The 20,773-nt window shown below is 36.0% G+C and overlaps 1 protein-coding gene across 4 annotated transcripts; it reads right to left on the bottom strand.

Moving 5' to 3' along the window:
- Positions 1-213: 213 nt before the first annotated feature.
- Positions 214-20,176, bottom strand: LOC108913785 (RING finger protein 17). 4 transcript variants are annotated; one of them, XM_018719445.1, is made up of 17 exons: positions 19,510-20,176; positions 18,696-19,010; positions 17,248-17,534; positions 16,413-16,493; positions 16,019-16,353; positions 15,501-15,673; positions 15,323-15,442; positions 14,779-14,958; positions 11,863-12,010; positions 11,679-11,804; positions 11,455-11,623; positions 6,295-6,411; positions 6,147-6,237; positions 5,904-6,088; positions 5,579-5,808; positions 4,580-5,435; positions 214-1,707 (listed from the first exon to the last, which is right to left on the bottom strand). In XM_018719445.1, exons 1-17 carry the CDS (start codon positions 20,015-20,017, stop codon positions 310-312), a joined length of 5,319 nt encoding a protein of 1,772 aa, XP_018574961.1. In that variant the 5' UTR covers positions 20,018-20,176; the 3' UTR covers positions 214-309. The 4 variants fall into 4 exon arrangements, with proteins under 4 accessions (XP_018574961.1, XP_018575096.1, XP_018575178.1 ...); XM_018719580.1 differs by having other exon boundaries at positions 14,779-14,928; XM_018719662.1 differs by having other exon boundaries at positions 17,248-17,375.
- Positions 20,177-20,773: the final 597 nt, after the last annotated feature.

Raw genomic sequence — 20,773 nt, 5'->3', positions numbered from 1 at the left:
ATATTATTTTTGAAATGAATATCTTGTATTTTTGTTGTTCTAAACTAGCCGTGACAAAGACCAATAAATAAAAGTGGCCACTATAGAAAGATCTTACTATTTCCACATTTTAATAGGATTTATTAATCACATGGCCTCTTTGCAGTGAAAAATTGTATCAAATTAGACAATTAGCTTCAGGGAATAGGATACATTACAAAAAAAGTATTTACCAAAAAAAAAATTTATTCCTGTGATAATACAAAAAAACTGGTACTCTTAACTCAAACGAAAGGAACATAAATTTCACAACGAAAAAAAAATTGAATCCTATTTAAGCTTCAACAAACCATTGCTGATTAAGGACTGATAACACAGTACTCCATTTTTCTCAAACAAATCAACGACAAGCGGGTCACTCGAAATGAAATGTACAAACGCTTTTTTCGATAACAACTTCTTCATGTGCTGCAGCACGTGCTCTAAGTGGTTTTCCGCTTTTAGCTCCGCGTTAACATCGGCTATGTAGCAGGTCACGGGTAAGTCGAACCACTTCGGTTTCATCATTCTAATGTTTCCTATTGGCACCGAATCCACATTACCAAAGTCTACGAAGAACACGAACACGTATCCACAATCTATACCGTCGATGCTGTGGACAGTTGCTCTGTACCACAGGTTGTCTTCCACATACGGGCAAATACACGGCATGCCGACGACTACGTCTTCAATGTTGGGTTGTGTGGAACAGGACGCCTGGATATCGCTGTTTATCGAATTCAGCTCATCGTAGCTTTCTTCAATCTTCTTCAAAACCACTTTATTGTAAGACAACACCGCAACGATATACATGGGAACTTTATCCTCGAATCCTTTTTCCGGGAGCGGTTCCACGTTGAACTGCATAGACCTCGTGTCTATCTGGTTATCTACGACACTTTCCAGGCTTTCAGGGTCTTCTTCCTCTATCAAGGCGAGTTCTTCGTCGGATTTTTCCTCCTTCACCCGTATAGGATGCCTGCTGAGATTAGGGCACAATTTGACTAGAAGATCGTTGATGTTCTGCCCCTTATCATCGTACACTTCTGCCAACGGAATTTCATCGTCCAAGGGACTTTTGATCACAACCTTGGCGAATTTCGTGATTATCTCTAATAACGTGTCATAATCCGAAGTGAGCCAGTTGCCGGTCTTCGAATATATCCCGTTCAGCTGTATCCTCGAGGCAAACGATGGAATTTCTGGGTAAAGTATCTCCCTATGCAACTGCTTCGGAGAGAGTTTGTGATCGCTACCGAAATCGATCATAATCGCAATTATTTCCGTGGGACTGTTAACTTTTAATATCTTGCCGCGGTACCAGTAATCGTTGTCGGATATCGTGCAGATCTGGCTGGGTTGCCAGTTGTTGCTTTCCGCGCGCAACGGTTGGCTGTCAAAGTACTGCTTCAGGTTCTGTTCCATGTTCTCGTAAACCGGTTGGAGGTTTTCCTCCCTCAAATATAGGATCCCCTCGGTATCCGCGCAGAGAACGTACGCGTTAAATTCGTGCTTTTTAATGGAGAAAGCCGGTTTCCAATCGGTGATTTCAGTCTCTCTGGTATGGTACGGCGAATCCTGTTTGGAGTCGGGTGAATTCTGCTCCTCCTCGACTAGCTGGTTCCAGTCTGTGGAACTGCCAATTGTATTGGCCTTGTCTGGACCGACTGTGGAAGATTTTTCTTTTAGCTGCAATATAAACAGAAATTATTAAATTTTTTCCTATTATACATGCTACGATTTTGACATAAAAAATGATTCAATTTAGATTTCCACATAAAAGGTACTAAAAAGAATGCAAAGAAATTCAGAAATATAAAATGTATTTATTTGCCCTTTGAGGTCATGTATGAAAGGTGACATCATGTAAATGACCGCCACGGCTCATGTGGCATAACGTAATCCGTGTGTGAAAATCGTCGACTACTTTGCGGCACAAATCAGGTTCTATGCCGGTTATTTCACGTCTGATCTCCTGTTTCAGCTCTGGTGTTCGGTTTATTTAGTCGAGGAAATGAAACACTGAACCTCCGAAATCTGTGCAGTAAGATGGATCGTGATGCGGTTTTTTGCATTTGATTCGTTAGAGCGTCCAGAAAGTTTGTGACCCTATGTGATCAATGAGAAAAGAAAAATGAATTTTTAAAACTGCATCTCGAAGAGTTAAAATATGAAAAATTTATAACTCGTTGAACACGAATATCACGACGGCAATGGTCTCCGAGGTACCTAGTGCCCAGGTTGGCTGGTTTCCACATCGTCTTCTGGAGTTTTGTGGAAATTCGTTATAAACTAACCGAAACTCGTTACCTCTGGGTTTTTGGGGTCGCTCAACACGAATATCACAACAGTAATGGTCTGAGGTACCGATGCCATCTTCATAAACTTTATCGAATATCTAAATAAATTATCCGAAAAATTTTTTTTAAATTTGGCGCTTTTAATACAGTTAGTAACATTGATGAAATTTTAGGCAAGGACTGCGATCGCTGGCCGCTGCTTCCACGTTTTACTCTTACATATTTCCAAGTTATAGCGCAAACGTGAAATAAGAAAAATTTAAATTGTAAAGATATCTAAGTATAATATTTTTTTGAAAACATGTATTTTTTGTAATAAATAAATGTATTTTTATAATAAAAAATAATTACGAATAAAATAATTGTCACAGAAACCAGCCATCCTGGGTACTAGCTATCTCTAGGACCGTTACCGTCGTAATATTCGTGTTGAGCGACCTCGAAAACTCCGAGGTAACGAGTTTCGGCTAAGTTTATATAGAATTTCCACAAAAATTCAGGAGACGACGTGGAAACTGGCCACCCTGGGCACTAGGTACCGGAGACCGTTGCCGTCGTGATACTCGTGTTCAGCGACCTCAAAAACCCCGAGGTAACGAGTTTCGGCTAAGTTTGTAACGAATTTCCACAAAACTCCAGGAAACGACGTGGAAACAGGGCACCCTGGGCACTAGGTACCTCGGAGACCGTTGCCATCATGATATTCGTGTTCAGCGACCCCAAAAACCCCCGAGTAGCAAAAATTAACTCATTTCCGTTAATATTTTTCAAGATTTCGAGATGCAATTTTAAAAATGCATTTATCTTACTGCACAGATTTCAGAGGCAAGGCCATTTTTAATGCATTATTTCCTCGACTAATTCTTGTAAACTCTGCTCTTCAGATACCCCCAAAGAAAAAATCTGCGGGAATTAAATCACATGATCGCGGCAGCCAATTGATGTCGCCGTTACGTGAAACCTGGAAACTTGTCGATCAGTAATTGTATCGTTTCTCCTGCTGTGTGGCAGGTGGCACCGCTCTGTTGAAAACAGAGATCTTCGACGTCCATATCTTCCAACTGCTCCCAGAAAAAATCTGGTATCATGGTCCGATAGTGAATGCCATTAACCATAACAGCGTTATGATCCTCGAAAAAAAATGGCCAATTACGCCTCTGGACCAAAAGGCACACCAAATGGTCACCATTTGAGGACGCATTTCCGTTTGAACAATCTCTCTTGGATTTTCTAATCCCCAAATACGACAATTGTGCTTGTTTACGAAGCCACCGAAGTGAAAATGTACCTTATTGCTAAACATGATTTTCATTGAAAAATTTACCCCCTTGTTCTCGTATCCATTCTGCAAACACACGGCGCTGTTGATGGTCTCGAGGCTTCAGTTCGTGCGTAATTTGGAGTCTGTATGAGTGTAACTGCAAATCTTTTGTTAAAAGTCGCTGAGTAGTGGAATACGTAAGATCCACTTACTGCGATCGATGATGAATCGATGTGATTGAATTTTCGGCAACACTTTCGCGAACAATGGCAATGTTTGTTCGAAATGACCTATTTTGTGCACCAAAAAAATTCACGTAAAGCACAAAATACACTTTTCCTCGATCGGCCATTTTCATAATAGGTTTGGATAATTTTAACACATTGTTCGGTCGTATATTGCTCCATGACTAATTTTGTTTATGTTTCTAGGTTAGAACTCTTACGTTACTGTTGACAAATACAGTGGCGTATCAAAAATATTTTAGATTGTAATGTGGAAACTCAATTTGAATCATCTGTTAGATGTTTTCACTGAAGATATTGCAAGAAACAACTATTCTTAAGCCTACCTGCCAGAACCAGCATTGAATTATATGAGCATTCGTCAGTCATACCCACCAGACATATACCAGTTTTGGACTTAGTCTTCATTAGTTCAGAGGTAACATAACCGACAAGACTAGTTTGCTGAAATTGTCCAATTAAATGAATTTTTGAAAAAAAATTTACTAGTTTTTGAAGGACTGTGTTTAGTTTGTGAATATCAGTATCAATCAGTTTCATGTTACATTATCCTGCCCCAAAAGAATTAGTTTTTACAATGTAATTTGAAAAAATAAGCTTGTTTCTAAAGCTCAAAAGTTCCCACACATAACCTAAAAAGTTTATCGCTCCTGTATCTACATTTATAGTGCTAGGTGTCCGAAGGTATAGCTATCATTAGTTTTCCGTAAAGCATAAAAATAATAACGGCAAAGAAAGATACAAAACTTCCTTACCACTTCGTTTTCCGACCCTCCTGATTCCAAACTCTCGTCTAATTTGTCAGCAGTCTTATCCAACGATCCCTCGTCATGGGATTTTTCATTCTCACTATCGACTTGCTCGTTATTGCTCACCGCAGTCGTACTCGTTTCCTTATAAGCGAAGCCCAGTTTCACCAACAGTTTGTTGATGGAAACAAATTTAGTGATCGTCGGTTCTAAGGCGTCCACCGTCTTCGTATGGGTGTACCACATCAGCATCGGAATAGACCGTTTTTGTGTGTCTATGGGTAGCTTGGTGGCGAATATTTCTTTGTGTTTCTCGAAAATGTTCTCTAAGGCTTCGATGGACGATAAACTCCAATTGTCGCCACCGGCCGGTCTGATATCGGCCAGGTGACTTCTATAAACGAATTTGTGGAATTTCTGGAAGTAGCTGGAAGCGACACATAATTTTTCCTTGGGCAACACCAATTCCTCGGCCCTATCGTATAAATTAACCATGTACTTATCTCCCACTCGGCTTATAACCTGACCTCTGGTGAAACAATCTGAGAGCTGCGCTACACAGAATTCGTTATCGCTCCACGTTTCTTTCGTTCCCCTGTCTTTATTGTAGTGCATCTGCAGCTCCTTGTAGAAGTCTTCTTCTTCTTTCTCTCGACATACGAATTTTATATAAATGAGATCGGGACTGACGGCCTTAACGATGTTAATCGGTTGCCTGCTTGCGTCGGATTCGTCTTCGTCTTCGGAATCGTCGTGTGGAGATTCGTCGAATTTTTTTAGCAGGCCCGCTACGAAGTCTTCTTCCTCGCCCGCCAATTCCGGTTGTTCCTGGTCACCGTCTGGCCACTCCAGAGTTTGAGAACTGCAACCGAATTATAACAGTTGTCATGAAATTAGTATTTTGCCACTTTTTAAATGGAGTTATTTCGGTAGAAGAACAAAAGTAGTTTGTACAAAATAACAAGAAATCACCAACAAAAAACGCGTTATCATTGGAACACTTACATTTTGCCCGTAGAATCTGCATATTTTTCTTGCACTAGCTGAGCATTGACGCAGATATTAACGCAGCCCTCTATTTCGAATAGAGCAACTTCAAGGGGATCGACGCGATGTACGATCATTTTTAAAGTGTCTTGAGTCCTGAAGTTCTTCTGTATGAAGGACGTTGCATTTTCAGACCACGCCTTTGCGCCTTGATACGGCTCCAAGTGTGCGAGTTTAACCAAAACAGCCTAAAGACAAAACAAATGCGTAAATTTTGAATGGCTAAAATAGTTTTTTGTGTCGAGGTGTTAAAAGATTTTGAAGAAAACACATTTTAATTCACCTGACTCTCCAATCTGGTGAAATGATCGGTTAGGAGCCTCAGACTAGACCACGGAACAATAACGGTATTTCCCCAATCCACCAGCAAAACGTGAGCCTTCCCATTGATTATATCAACTTTCTTTATCAGCGCCCTGTGCCAATTGCCCCTAACGAGGTCTTTGTGTTCCACGACAACGTAAGTACCTAAAAACGTTAAAAAAATAATAATTGTGATATTCCTCGAGCGCATCAGAACTATTACCTTCAACGGGCAAACAATTACCGGACATTTTATTTTTATAGTGACGTTTAAGTTCCGTGGTCATACTTTTGAGTAAGTTAACAAAGCTGGACTGAAAAATAAGTACGGTTATATCGAAATAAATTTCCAAGAGGCCTATATTACTTACTATGTGTACGAAAATGTTATGTGGATCAATGACGTTTGCAATGACAACGTTTTCGATTTGCTTCTTGTGAAATTTGAAGCTGTTATTATATATCTTCAATTCAGGGACATACGAGTTCTAAAACAAATTGTAAGGTATCAGCTGCTAAAATAAGAGACTGTTGCGTGAAGTTTCCATAATCATTAGATATAGAGACAAGAGGGTTCATATAATCATTGACACCGCCCACATTTTTATGTCAAAATCAAATATCTCGAAGTGAAATGAATCGTTTTATTTTTTTTTAAATTTAAGGACGATACACCTCTTCCGGGGCGGGCGGTGCGGAGAGTATGCCTATGTTTATACACGGGAGTCTTGTTGCAGTACCAACTTTGCATAATTTAATTTCAGCGAATTAAGTATGCTATTTAGAATGAAATTTATACAACACATATTAGCTTACATATTTTTTTCGTGTTTAATACACGTCAGTTCACTTTTTATTTGAATAAAAGCGTCTATTTATTCATTACGAGCTTGTAAAATTATGGATGAAATCTGGCAACATTGCCATGGCGTGGTGGTAAAAGTTGGGTCAACTGTCATTACTGTCAACTTTGCGCGAATTCCATAAACATGAATGAACAACCAAGGTACAAAGGAAAAGTAATGACTGAAAAGTAATATAAAATGAGTGTAAAAGAAAATGTGGATTGATGAGAATAAAATAAAATGTGCAAACCGAGAATCCATATGATAACTATCAAGAAGTTCAGTGTATGATAGTGAGACGTCGACTTGTCAAATTGAAGATTATGACATAACATCTATACTGTTCGTTTTGCAAAGAGATCCTTTCAATTTTTTTTTCAAATTGCTAGTATATTGCTTTAGATCACGAAAAATTTATTTAATATTAATTATTACTACATATATTTTCAACTGGAATAATTTTATAATCTATAATCGAGCTATTCAAATACATATAACGCATCAGTCGAAGCATTAAATACAGCGTACATTGTTGCCATATTTCTTTTCATTGGATCAGATGTTTGTTCAAATTTGTCAAAACGTTATCTATTCATTCCATTATCTCAATAATTACATTGTAAGTGCATATTTTTATTGTTTTAAAATGTTTAGTAATATTTAATTCTGTAATTACAATTTTATTTTTCCGATCCTAGCCATTTTTAAGAGCAATATTCACATTTGATTAAGGTTTTTTCCCAACTCCCATAAGAGCCTGTGTAAAAGAGCATAATTTTTAAAATCATTTTTCAAAAAAACTACGTTGTCAATCGATCTGATGTTTTTACACAAGTCAGTTTGCACATTTATTAACAGATTTCAATTGCTTTGAAAACATTCTTACCATTTTTCTTTTGGTATCGAACCTCCTTAAAGCTTATTTGATACAGATTTAGGGAAAATTATTGCGAATGTCATCATCCCCTATTTTGGGGGTGGAGATGAAGGGTGAATAGGTGAAAAAAGTGAAAATCAATTTTCTTCGTTCAAAAATCTTATATCTCTGATAGATACAATGAAATTAAGACACATTTTGGTGGAATCAATGCTCAATTGAAACAAGTTAGGGAAAAATTAATGAACACATTTTCATCCCTATTTTAGGGGTGGAAGTGAGGGGTGAAGGTGTGGAAAAATGAAAATTAAAGAAAATATGCATAAAAGGTTTTTGATGTCGCTGAACACGAATAAAAGCATCACTAAAACAAAAATCTCCTTTTCAGGAGCTGTTTTTATCATCCACTGATTTAGGGGAAGAACTGAGGGTTGGGGGATTGAGGAATAAAATTCATCTGAAATATTACCAGTCTTTCAATTCTCTGATCTTAAATAACATGGTAGACCATTTTCTTATCATCTGTAAATTTCAGTGCGATTTTTCGTTATCCCTTACTTAAGGAAAATGACAATTTGGGGTTAGGGGTGGAATGAAAAAAGTCAAAGAAGGTATTTGTTGGGGGTTTTTGTGGTCCCTAGATACGTAAAAGTTTATTTTTTCATCGTCAAACTTTAAGTGTATCTTTTTATTAGTCCGTGCTTTAAGGGTAGGAATAAAGGGTGGAGAGATTTTCATCACTTGGCAAAAATAAAAAATCTGTCATTGGAAGGGGTTCGATGAATATAAATATGATCACTGTTTTTAACCCTCTCTTACATTCTGGAGGTTTTTCAAACAATTTTATAATAATAAACAAAAATACACTCTTTAGCTCAATAATTAAAAAGAAAACGTCGTTTCTTATAATTTACTTTATGAACGACAAATGTAAAAAAACGGAGAAAATCGATTTTCCCTTTTTTCACCTAATCACCCTTCATTTCCACCCCCAAAATAGGGGATGATGATATTCGCAATAATTTTCCGTAAATCTGCATCAAATAAGGTTTAATTTAAAAAAAAAAAAATGTAAAACGATTCGTTAATTCTTCTTCGAGATATTTGATTTTGACATAAAAAAATGTCGTTTGACCGATAGTGAGGCGTAGGTGAAATTATGTCGTCTGCAACCAGGGAGCAGTTCAGTAAACACCATTAGATCTAAGGCCGGTGTCCTATGCATCCGAAATCCAACGATACGAAGGTCCAAAAGTGTTCCTATTGGTTAATATACATTCAACTTTTTACCGCTCATTTTCATCCGAAATTTTTAAAATTCATACGACGTCGGAAAAAGTAGAAATAATTTTAACTTTTATCAGAAATCGTATGTTTTTTAACCTCACTTTTTAAGTTTTTAACATACTATGATTGTTGTTTGATATATTTACAGCCAAATAAATGTTATATTATAATGTCGAATGTAGAAAATATTATATTACGTATATTTTCTATAATATTCTATGGTTGTCATTTGAAAATGTTTCACCTTCATCTTGTAATAAATTCCATGGTTCTATACTTGATTTCTATGATATTAATTTCGGATGCATGTGAATTATAATATTATCATTCGTACGAATTAAAATATTTTCGGATATCGTACATCGGATTTCGGATGCATAGGACACTGGCCTAAGGATGTTTCAAAAAGAGACAATTTGTCACTAAAACTGTTGTAATAAGATGCTAAAGGTAATAAAGGCAAACAAAATAATGATAAATGTGCTCTTATTAGATCTGGGCGGCATCAATCGCAATGCAATCTGGATTCAGACGTCCTACAAACGTCAAAATTTGAATTATCTGATAGCGTAGCTTATAAAACCAATGCTATAACACAATGCTGCCTTCTAAGAACCAGAATGGCAATCTAAATTTTATATACAGGCTGTTACAAATTAACTTTTCACTACAGGGATCTCGGAAACGGTAAGAGATGTGAAGTAGTTTAAATGGGGGCAAAGTTGCATAATCGGGGGACCAACATTATGCCTCTAAAAAATCAAGGCCAACGTGGTTAGTTTTTGAAATATATGAAAAAAACTGAAATTTTGGAAATCTGTTTTTGTTTCATTTCAGCCCTGTTTGAGGTGATATTGAAAAAAGAAGAACACTTTCTCACAGCAACTTTTTGCCCTCTATCGAATGGCATAATCAATTGTTATATGTAACATTTCGTCTTTCCAGAACCATCATCAACTTAAATATAGCTCTGGAAATTTTATTTAATTTTTGGCAAGCCTTCATGACCTCCAATACTGTACTGCCTACGGCCCGAATCAGATGTTTTGTCTCAAAAAATTCATCGTCATGTATTTGTTCCAAAGGAGGAGGGCCCCTAAGACCGGTTTTTGTCCTAATTTATTTTTGGCTGAAAAAATCGTGAAAAAATTTTTTTTAGTACCTACTACTCAATCGTTTCCACCCTAAACGGAGCAATCCCCTCACCCTCACTTCTCCCTCCACCTTCTTAAATCTAGATAAACCATCCCTAATTAGAGGAATCTTTAAAGAGCTTAGAGATGCGAAAGACATTCAATTCCTATGAATCTTACATATGAAGAGCTTTTTGGGTTGCTCATCACGAATCTGGTCTCAGAATCACGAAATTGAAAATGGCAGATCCAACAGAGCAGACAAGAAAATTGAAATGTCTTCAAAATGCATGAATTTTTTTTGTAATGGGTGTTTTGGGTCTATGATTACGAATCTGGATTCTAAATCACGAAATTCAAAATGGCAGACAAAAAAATTAAAATGTCTGAAATGCACGAATTTTTGTATAGTGGGTTTTTTTGGGTCTCCGATTAGGAATCTGAAGGCAGAATTACGAAATGACGTATTCCATATATCGTAATTAGCGACCAAAAAACCCCTCAATACACACAACGCACAATTTGTACATTTTGAAGACATTTCAATTTTTATACTCGCCAAATTGGATACCCAGACACAAAAACCCCCAACACAAAAATTCGTGCATTTTGAACATTTCAATTTTTTTGTCCGCCATATTGGATCCGCCATCTTGAATTTCGAGATTCTGAGACCAGATTCGTGATCAGCGACCCAAAAAACTCTTCATATGTAAGATTCATAGGAACTGAATGCTGCTCTGTGCAGGGGACCATACAAAATCATCGCAGACAGAGAAAAAACGGAGACATCACTATCATCGGTCGTCAGTTAAGTTAGATTGTGACAGACACATATGAAATACAAATCGACTACTAACTCTTGGGCCACGGTAAAACCATAAATCGGACTATTATTTCAGTATCAAACCATTTTAGAAAGTTTTGATATTTTTTTTACAAAAAAAAAGAGCAATACGAAGTTCTACACCTTTCCAGGAGTCTCACTAGCCGCGGCTTCAAAAAAATCGCGCAACAAAAATTCAATAAGAAATTTAGGAGTCGTAGACAATTTCATTTATTTTCAAATATTTCTAAAACTAATCATGTTAGCCTTGATTTTTTAGAGGCACATGTTGGTCCTCTGATTATGTAACTTTGCCCCCTTTTAAGCTACTTCGTATCTCTTACCGTTTCCGAGGTCCCTGTAGTGAGAAGCAAATTTGTAACAGCCTGTATAGTGGCCCCCTCTATGTACTACTGAACTAATTACGATAATGCGGATCCGCTGCATTGCTTAAGATAAGTCCCTTATTTCTAAAATTTCATCAATTTATAAAGCAGAATTTCTTTCTATAATGTTCACAAGCTTATCAATTTTCATAACAAAAACGTTAAACATATACACACCTTTTGACGTACGGAGCTTAAACTGTCGCTACTGCTTGATAGTGCATTCGAGCAAGCATATATAAGTATGTCGATGATCGAGGTTAAACCCCTGTCCGAAGACGATATCATCAAGTCGACAACATATATTCCGTTGTTGACGTTTTTCACAACCAAGTATATTTCCTTGCTGTAAAAGAATAAGATCATTCACATAATTTTTATCAGAGCGGCGTTATATATACCCGTTGATTACTTTGCCCATGTAGACGTGGGCGTTTTTGTTCCAGTTAGTATAGGCGGGATTATACAACTCGCACTGTATCGCAAACGATTTTTTCTGCGCTAAATGAGGTGTTATCTCTCTCAACCTAAAAAGAGAAGTATGTATTTCGTAAATAAATATTTGTTGGAAATTTTTCCACATACTTGCTGATGTCCAACATCTGCGTGCTTCCAAAATCGATGAAGTAAACCTCGTATAGCGGGGTAGCCCTTTCGGTTTTGATAGCGGTCAATCGGCCCCTGCACCATATCCGTTCAGTTTTCGTGACGTACATGGCCAAATATAGTTCATCTGAAATTTATCATATGTAGGTGGTGCGGTATTTCGCCGACAAAATTGTACAGGAGGTTTCCCCGACCGAAAATAAAAGAGTTTATATGAACACGGACATTTTGATTTAAGTTTAAGTTTAATTTGTTTCCAGGTGGAAGTACTGATAACAAAATATTCTAATCTTCTATAAAAAAGAGTCTGATAAGGGACCAAGTTTAAAATGTCTACTTTTTTTTGATTTTCAGCAAAATAAAAAAAATTAACAAAACAAAAAAATTGTCGCTTTTTCATCAATTATTTGTTCACCATGTAAATTCCACAACTTTCGTTAATCAAGGTCTCGACGGCAAGACTCGAAAATGGACACCCACTGTAATTTAATTCGAGGTTACAGATTGAAACCCCGTTTTGTTTAAAAAAGTACCACAATATCTGCATAGATTCATACACAAATTATTTTTGCAATAAAATTGTGCTACCGATTAATTTACGACGGATGCTTTTTGTATTTCGGGAATGGACGATGTTGATGCTGATGTCTGACGACCGACGTCCCTATTGTAAAGTTCGACTTTTTGTTGGAATATTTACTCAATACCTTTTGACGTATAGGCGCTATTTGTGTTGTTTACAGTGATTTGAAAAATTCATCTCGGCTAAAAAATCGAATTACAGTAGAACCCCTCTTATCCGATCTCGGGATATCCATCACCAACGAGAATCTTGATGATGATCAAATCGTAGCCGTAGCTAAAGAGGCTTTTGAAATTGCGATGAAATACATTGAGCAGCATCCAAACGCAGCACCGACGGATGTGCTGTGCATTAAGTGGAAGGATATCTCTGCTAAAGCAAGATTAAGTACATTAAAACAAAAAAATATAACTGATTTTTTTAAATAAATTTATACGTACATAGGGTTAGGGTTTACCCATCCATTTTTTTCAATAAACACGTACATTTACATATGTATGTACATAAACACTCGTTTATGTGCGTTTTTATTCATTTTTTGTTGTTCTTTGGATTATCTAACCTTTTTGTGTGGTGACCACTCTGCGGTCCCATGGGTGAAGGATATGAGTGATTCTACTGTAAGTCGTAAACATTTCTGTGCGATTACACAGCCCGACAAAATTTCAAAAAAGGAAAAACCCAGAAAGCGGACAATACGTCCTCGAAGGTTTTTAATGCGCTGAGTTCGAATCTGGCCTCAGAATTGACCCATCACTCTAAGTTTCCGAGATATTCTATCCTAAATGTGTAAAAAACAAGTTTTTTTTGTTATATTTAAGATTATACGACATCGCGAATAATTTTTTTTTCTAAAAATCAATTACACCACTGAAACGATAGATCTTTATCCTTCCTTCAAAACCCTTCTTTCGATATGAAAAAATATTTATTTATCGCCAAGATATCGTTAATGGAAAATTAATACTTCAGCTACTTTCTTACACCATGAACAAATTAAGAAATTTTTTAGGAAGCAGACATAACACATTTTTATGTTTTTTCGATCGCTGAATTCGAATTTAACGTTAATATTTTCCAATGACCTCGTTTTTGGGATTTCCTAACCTAAAAGTTTCGAAAGGTTAACCTAAGTGCGTCGTAACCAGCATCTTCTAAATCCACGACAAGTCAAATTGAAAATTTATACCTGAAGCACCCTGTAATTCCATATTATCATGGTGTAAGAAAGTAACTTTAGTAATTTTCAATTAACGACATCTTGGCGAAAAATAAATATTTTTCAAATCGAAAGAAGGTTTTTGAAGGGTAAATATTCTACTCTTCAGTGGTGTAATTGATTTTTAGAAAAAAAAATTATTCGCAATGTTATATAACCTTGATCATAACAAAAAAAACGTCTTTTTTACACTTTAAGTTAGAAAACCTACGGTGATGGGTCAATTCTGGGACCAGATTCGGAATCAGCACATCAAAAACTTTCAGGGACGTATTGTCTGCTTTCTGGGTTTTTTTCCTTGTCGGCCTGTGTTATTTTTTACAATTTTCGTCGTGGATTATATCAGCAGCAGTACATCGATGAACATAATTCAACTTTTGCCGATGAAGCACTATCAAAAACCTTTGTATATCAATGGTATATGGAATTCAATCCTGGCCATGGTTTGCGCACTGACGAATTTCGTGAAGGTCGTCCAAAATCGGTTGCAAGATCGTCACGTGACTTATCATGTGATTGAGCCATACTTGAGCGTTAATGAGACCAGCATACATGCAATATGCTGCTTAAACAAGACTTTTTGAGAACTGAAAAAGTTGAATTGACGAATCATCCGCCGTACAGCCCTGATTTGGCACCCAATGACTTTTTTTATTCCTGCACATTAAAAATAAATTACAATCATTTTTCGACATCTGAAGAAGCAGTTGATGCGTTCTCAAAATACATGTTTAGGAGATACCTCAATCAAAATGGGAAAAGTGGTTCGAGCGCATGCAAAACTGTATTGATCTTTATGGAGAATATTTTGAAAAACAATAAAGCCATATAAGATAATTAATTTATTTTTTTTGTTCTCTCTATTGCCGAAATATAAAAGGCAACCCTCGTATAACATTCGTAAATTTTTGGGGTCATGAAAATAAAATAATGACCATGGGCGGGTATAAAAAGTATATGGGCGGGTTGTATGGATGACCTTAAGAGTGTGAGAAGGCATGATTTAAAATAAAATAAAAATTTTGGTCAGATGGTTGTACCTGTACAATTTTGGCGATTTTTTTTTTCGAATACGGTAAAAATCCAAACTTACTAATTTGAGGCGAGGTGACCGGGTTTGCTCCCATCTTGATATAATTCTCGATGTCTTTGTTCATTTGGGTGAACAGAGACTGGTGTTTTTTTAGCTGTACGTAAAAACACTCCAAGGATTCGATGTGCGTCACTTCCACCAGCTCATTATCTAACGGAATTTGTAAAAAGTTACCAATTTCTATAAAGATCAATAAAGAACTACTAGGAAATGTAACTTTCATGGTATATTACTCAACGGGCAAGTTATGACAGCCGTTGCTCGTTCAGAAAGTGACGGGTCGTAACTCGCAAGTCGAATACTATATTTTTTCCGGGACCATCACAAAAGTTTTTAAAACACATTTTATTTGCGTAAAAATCAAATAATATCGATTTAAAAAAATAATATTTCCCTCATTTTCAAGGTATTTGCTGAACACTTACTAAACGCGTTATTAGATAGTCCTGAAAAAAAATTTTACGCATGCAATTCTCGTCACCAGAATAAAAAAAAATCATTACCTCTGCCCAATTATACTGTGCAGATTTAAAGAAAATATTACCTCTGATAGCTTTTTTTTCAATTTTTTTCCTCTGTCCAAAGTTTTTCCCTTTAGTCTGGCAAGGTCCGGTCTGAGAGCTTATTTTTTTATTGTACGAATTACTTTCATCTTTGGATTGCGCTAAAATTATAGATTTTAAAATCATCCCGCTATCGACAACAAACTCGGTGAAGCTTACCACCGTATGAACTATTGGAACCGTAAATATCAAGCTCGTACTGCAAATCAGTAGGATCCTTTACATAATCCGGCGGCAAGTCGTTTGTGCTGACCAATTGCAAATTATAATCACTTGACTGCTTTACGGTGAAAAGCTCGTCCAAGTTCTCCAATATGGGATTAGGACAAAATCTTTAAAAAAAATTTATTTGTGCTTTTATCTTCAATAGAAAATTTCATTTCAGGGTGATTTAATTCTTACTCTTAGGATTTTAACGGCTTGCAATTAAATGAAAAATAAATAATTTCGATTACAAGTATGATAATACTGATTAGATATTTTTATTATAGTTGTTCAGTATATAAATAACATATGTCAAGTATAATATATAAATGTAGTGTTTATCTGTAATTAGATTCCTTGCATAACAAATTGCAGTTATGTGATAATAAAACATATACAGGGCATCCCAAACGGTCAAAAATATTTTACACCGAAGTTAAAAAAAAATGCAAAAACGTGATGAAACTACTTACTCTGTAAAATTTGCACCATTAGAGGAGTCGAACAATAAATAGCAAGGCGTTTGGTCTATGTCTTTCAACTTTTGCAAGATTCCCCTGAGGTTAATCTTTTTCCCGTCCATGTTTTCAGCTGCCACGAGAATATTTCTCCAAGTCCTTATGGAGTTGTCCAAATTTGACATGAGTTGTGCGAGACCATTATCGGGTTTATTTATGTTTTCGAAACTAGACAGCTCCTTAATTAATTTTTTCTGGAACAGATGAAGCCGACCGAAAAGATCGCGGAAATAGCCGTGTATGTTCTTTTCGATCGTAGTGGTACCCCCCTCGCAGAGGTCTTTTAGTTTCTATAAACGGAAATGGAGTTAAGAGGATACTATAGAAATTTTTGTATGGAAAAACTTACTCTCTTCGAAACTAGGAGTTGTCTGAGCACCTGTTCCGCCTTATCCTTGTAAACATGAAAATTATTTAATTCCTCCGCGCTCTGTAACAAATTAGCATATGTTAAAATGCCTCTTTACAGACGTTTCATTTTGAAATAACGTGAAGTACTTATCACAAACGAAATGAAAGTGAACAATTGCTTTTCAAATATCGTGAAAACAAAATAAAATTTTGTTTTTTTCTAAATATCCCAAAATATTTGGAGAATAAATGAAGACCCATGGATAGGAACAGAGGATTCAGCTGTGGTGAAGCTTTTGCAGAATCACCACTGAAGATGCCGACAGTGGAGAATGGCAAAATGTTTGAAAGCATCAGATACGACCAATTACAGAAGTCACTACCGCTACAGTTCTATCCACAATGACCTAAAAACCGACAACAAGAACCGATACAAACATCAGGGCGAGTCTAGGGGTTCTGATAGAGGGTCGGTCCCCACAGCGCTTAGCCCGAGAACAATAGATTAAAGATTCTTAGCTAAAGCTAAGGCGTTAGTAACTGGTGGCAACCAGATACATAGGCCACAACATTACAGCCAAAAAATGTCATATTTTATAACTTTACAACAACGAAGAGTTATTTGGAAAAAAATAAAAACTCGAATGATTAAACAAAGCAACTGGTTAAAAGTAAGTTTAGTTGAATCATATAGAATATAGAGAAATTCTGTTTTTTTATATGGCATAGAAAGCGGACAGTAGATTTATTACTATTTTTTTAATATTAGTTTTGAGATTTAGTGTATGAACTGAAATGCCAAAATTTATAACTCACTTAATTCGATCGCTTACCAGTTTCGATAAATATTCCTTCTCGTGGCTTTCGTGCTTCTCAATGAAGCAATAGCAGCAAACGCTGGTGCTGCAGGTGTTACAATATACTTCGACGTCGGTATTGTGCTCGGAGCACTTTTCCAGCTCTGCGGAAAAGTTACCATTAGTAATTTGCACCTGTACGTGCGACCACATAGCCTTCACATTCTTATGGACCATCGTGCAACAGTCCACACAAAATACATCGTTGCAGTCCCGACACCGTAATACCGCCCTTTTATGGCAGGGGAGAAAACCGCATTTTTCTAAAAAAAATTGGATTAAAAACAAAATAAAAGGGAAGTAACATAAAAAATTTAAAAAAATGGAATAACCAAAATTATAATCTTAAAAAAATTAGCGTCAGGGTAGGGTGATGTGCGAATAAGCCTAAAATTAAGTTACTTGTCGTAACTTTGGAATTGCTTCAGTATTTTATTCAGTCGATTAAGTTTTTCTATATCTGGCTCCATCGAACAACTCATATAACTGCCACAGCAACAATTTTTGTTCAAAACATTAATGATGTTATATTTTTTGTTGTGCGATTACTTTTATTTGGTTCCCGATATGAAAGAAATTATTGTGTAATTTTCTACACGTAAATATTTGCCATGAAGATATTTTTATCAGTGGGCAAAATAAACAAACACATGTATACAGGGTCATAATCAAGTTTATCTACAAACACACACAAACAATAAAGTGTGATTCCTTCAGTGATTTAAGGGCCCCATATTCTTTAAATAGTGTTTTCCGCAAAGACAAATAATTTAAGACAAACATTTAATAACTGAATAATCTAAAGCTTATCAAATAATAGGAATGTTATGTCATGCCACCTGAGTATTTGCAAAGACGCCGCAGTAAAACGAATAAACAGGTGCAAATCAAGGTTTTAGGTACTGAAATCTACGAAAATACTAACTTTTTTTATATATAATTCCACATGTAAATATTCTTATAATATTTACTTGCTTAGTCCTACATATAAAATTGTTTACTTTTATTTATAAGTACGTGAAAATAATTCTTAAAATGTGGGGTTAGAATAACAGCAAACGCATGTTTTACAAACGCTTTTTTTAGTTATTATTTTATTTGAGTAAATTTAAATGGTAACAATGAATAAACAAAACATCAAGGATTTTATTTTTGTGCTTACTTTTGTTCTACACGTTTCACTTTTCAAGATTTCAGTACCTAAAAACGCCAGAAATTTCACTATTACTCGGCCGGGAATATGGCCACCTTAACACATTATGTAAAATATTTTAAGTTAAAAAAAGTAAATAAAAAATGGTTTATCTTTGGAATAAAATAAATGATATTCGTAGGGACTCTAAGTCAAAGTATCTGTTTTTCTCTGTTTATGTTATGAATTAGTTTAGTTAAATGTTGAGAGTGAGAATAAAAAATGTTTTTACCTCCTTCTGGCTCTGGTGGTTCTACCTGTTCTGCAGCAATGGATTTTTTGGTTTTCGTAGTGGGCTGAGATACTAGGAGCAACTGAGTTCCTGGAGGTTTCGCCCAAGCAATCATTCCCAGAATGTAAAAATTTGGAATGAATGCTTCTCCAGGACCATCAGTACCTTCTTTGTCAGGTATTTCTGATGGTACATGGCATAGAGGACATATAATGCTATTCTCAGTTACTTCCTTATTAATGCAGTCTTGGCATACCGTATGCTGACAGTTCAAAATAAGTGGAATCCTTCCAAAATATCTGTTGCTTCTACCTACTAACAATCAGAAAAGAACTATGATAATATTTCATAAATACTAATTGCATTTAATGTCATAAGTAAAACAGGAAAAGTATTCTGTAGAATAATAGAATAATAATAATAACCCCAACTCAGCAACAGAAGAGACATGTAACTTTTTTTTAACCTAAATAAAGTGACGTTTTATGTTACATATCTGTTTTCATAAACATCTGTACCAAAAAAGAATAAGGCAACAAAACTTATGTTTTTCCTCAGATACTCCCAAAAACCTTGCTATACTAATTTTTAAGATATTTTAAACAGCAATGGAAGTCATCTTACAGAAAGTAAGTACAAACAAAGAATTTTGAGTAAGTAAAGTTGTACTAAGATAACTCAATTTAAATCGGTATATTTTGATCTGAGGAAACTAACTATTTAACTTAATGAATTGTAAAAAAAATTAAGCATTTTTTCCCCATATTCCTGCAACAAAGATTTTACTTGTAATTGTTTTAAATACCAAGTATACCTGAGAAATCAAAATGTTGACAGCAGCCTGGACATGTGTAATTCTTATATTCATCCCCATGACGAACAGTCTTCTCTTGATGAGAACGATTATAATTGTGATTCCTCTGAGTAGTACTTCTATCAAGAGTTGGGTGAGGATGTTGAGGGTAACCGCTTGTTTGATCACGACTATTCTGAGATTGAGGAACATTCATTTGCCTGTAATAGTTGTGCTGGTACTGAGGAGCACCCATCTGCCCACTTTGTTCATAAATCTTGTGGTGAGCTTCAGAAGAGAAGTCTTGTAAATAATCATTGGAGTTAGAATATTGTCCGTGGAAGTTATTGGAATGTTGTCCACGAAAGTTATTAGAATATTGTCCTCGAAAGTCATACGAGTGTTGTCCGCGAAAATTATTGGAATGCTCTCCGCGAAAACTATTAGAATGTTGTCCGCGAAAATAATGAGATTTTCCGCGATTTGAAGCCGGGGCTTTCAAAGGGTTGTTGTTATTATAGCCATACATGATATTAGAGTTCTTGTTGTTTACATATTGTTACACTATCGTATTAAAAATGTTTTAAATCACAAAGCACTTCGAATCAGAAATGACTTATGTTTATTCGCTTTACTACTGTGATACACCGAGTTCAAGTTCAAGATAAGTTAAGCAAAAAACCAACCATCATTTTGTTTTCTGTTTTGGTTCTATGGTTCAGATTATTGTCTCTGGTTCAGATCGTGTTGAGGATCTTCTTCTTCTTTTTTTGACCTTTACCCAGGGGATATTTAGCCAGATCATGTTGAAATGTTTAGTGCTGCGCATTAATATAAAATCTGATCGCTACGTCTGTGCCTTCAAGCATATACTACTTGGATAAAGCACCGCGTGTAAAAAGGTGTAGACTCTATAGAGAGAAAGCCCGACAGTTTGGGTACTTGCTCTCTCACTCTCTCTTGGTGAGCGGACAGCAGGAGAAAGCTGCGTTAGCCAATCATTTCCCTGTGCCAGAGAGGAACAGTAACCAAAGTATCCTTTTCTCTCTCTGTCACTCGTCTACACTGTGGCCGTAAGCGTGCTTTCTCCATGCAGTCTCACGACTTTAAATCGCTGGGATCTACAGAATCAGCGATCTAGAATTCTTATCCATCATAGATTTCTTAAAGTATACTAGATTAAGATATTTTTGCCGGTATTTGTTGAGATAGTGGCATAATCGATTAGATAATTGCAATTAATGTCTTTTCCTCAACCGCACAATATCTGTGGCAGATGAATATT

The sequence above is a fragment of the Anoplophora glabripennis genome, unplaced genomic scaffold, assembly GCF_000390285.2.
Source record: "Anoplophora glabripennis isolate ALB-LARVAE unplaced genomic scaffold, Agla_2.0 scaffold1, whole genome shotgun sequence".
Lineage (NCBI taxonomy): Eukaryota > Metazoa > Arthropoda > Insecta > Coleoptera > Cerambycidae > Anoplophora > Anoplophora glabripennis.
The sequence above is the reverse complement of the archived record's forward strand: the minus strand, read 5'-3'. Positions and strand labels throughout refer to the sequence as shown.

Excerpts from the sequence above, each read along its gene's own strand:
- LOC108913785 (XM_018719445.1), bottom strand. The coding sequence starts at position 20,017 with ATGTATGGCTATAATAACAACAACCCTTTGAAAGCCCCGGCTTCAAAT. Across the intron at positions 15,443-15,500 it reads TTCCAATAGTTCATACGGTG|CGCAATCCAAAGATGAAAGT; the intron begins GTAAGCTTCACC and ends CTATAATTTTAG. Across the intron at positions 6,412-11,454 it reads TAAGCTCCGTACGTCAAAAG|AACTCGTATGTCCCTGAATT; the intron begins GTGTGTATATGT and ends AATTTGTTTTAG.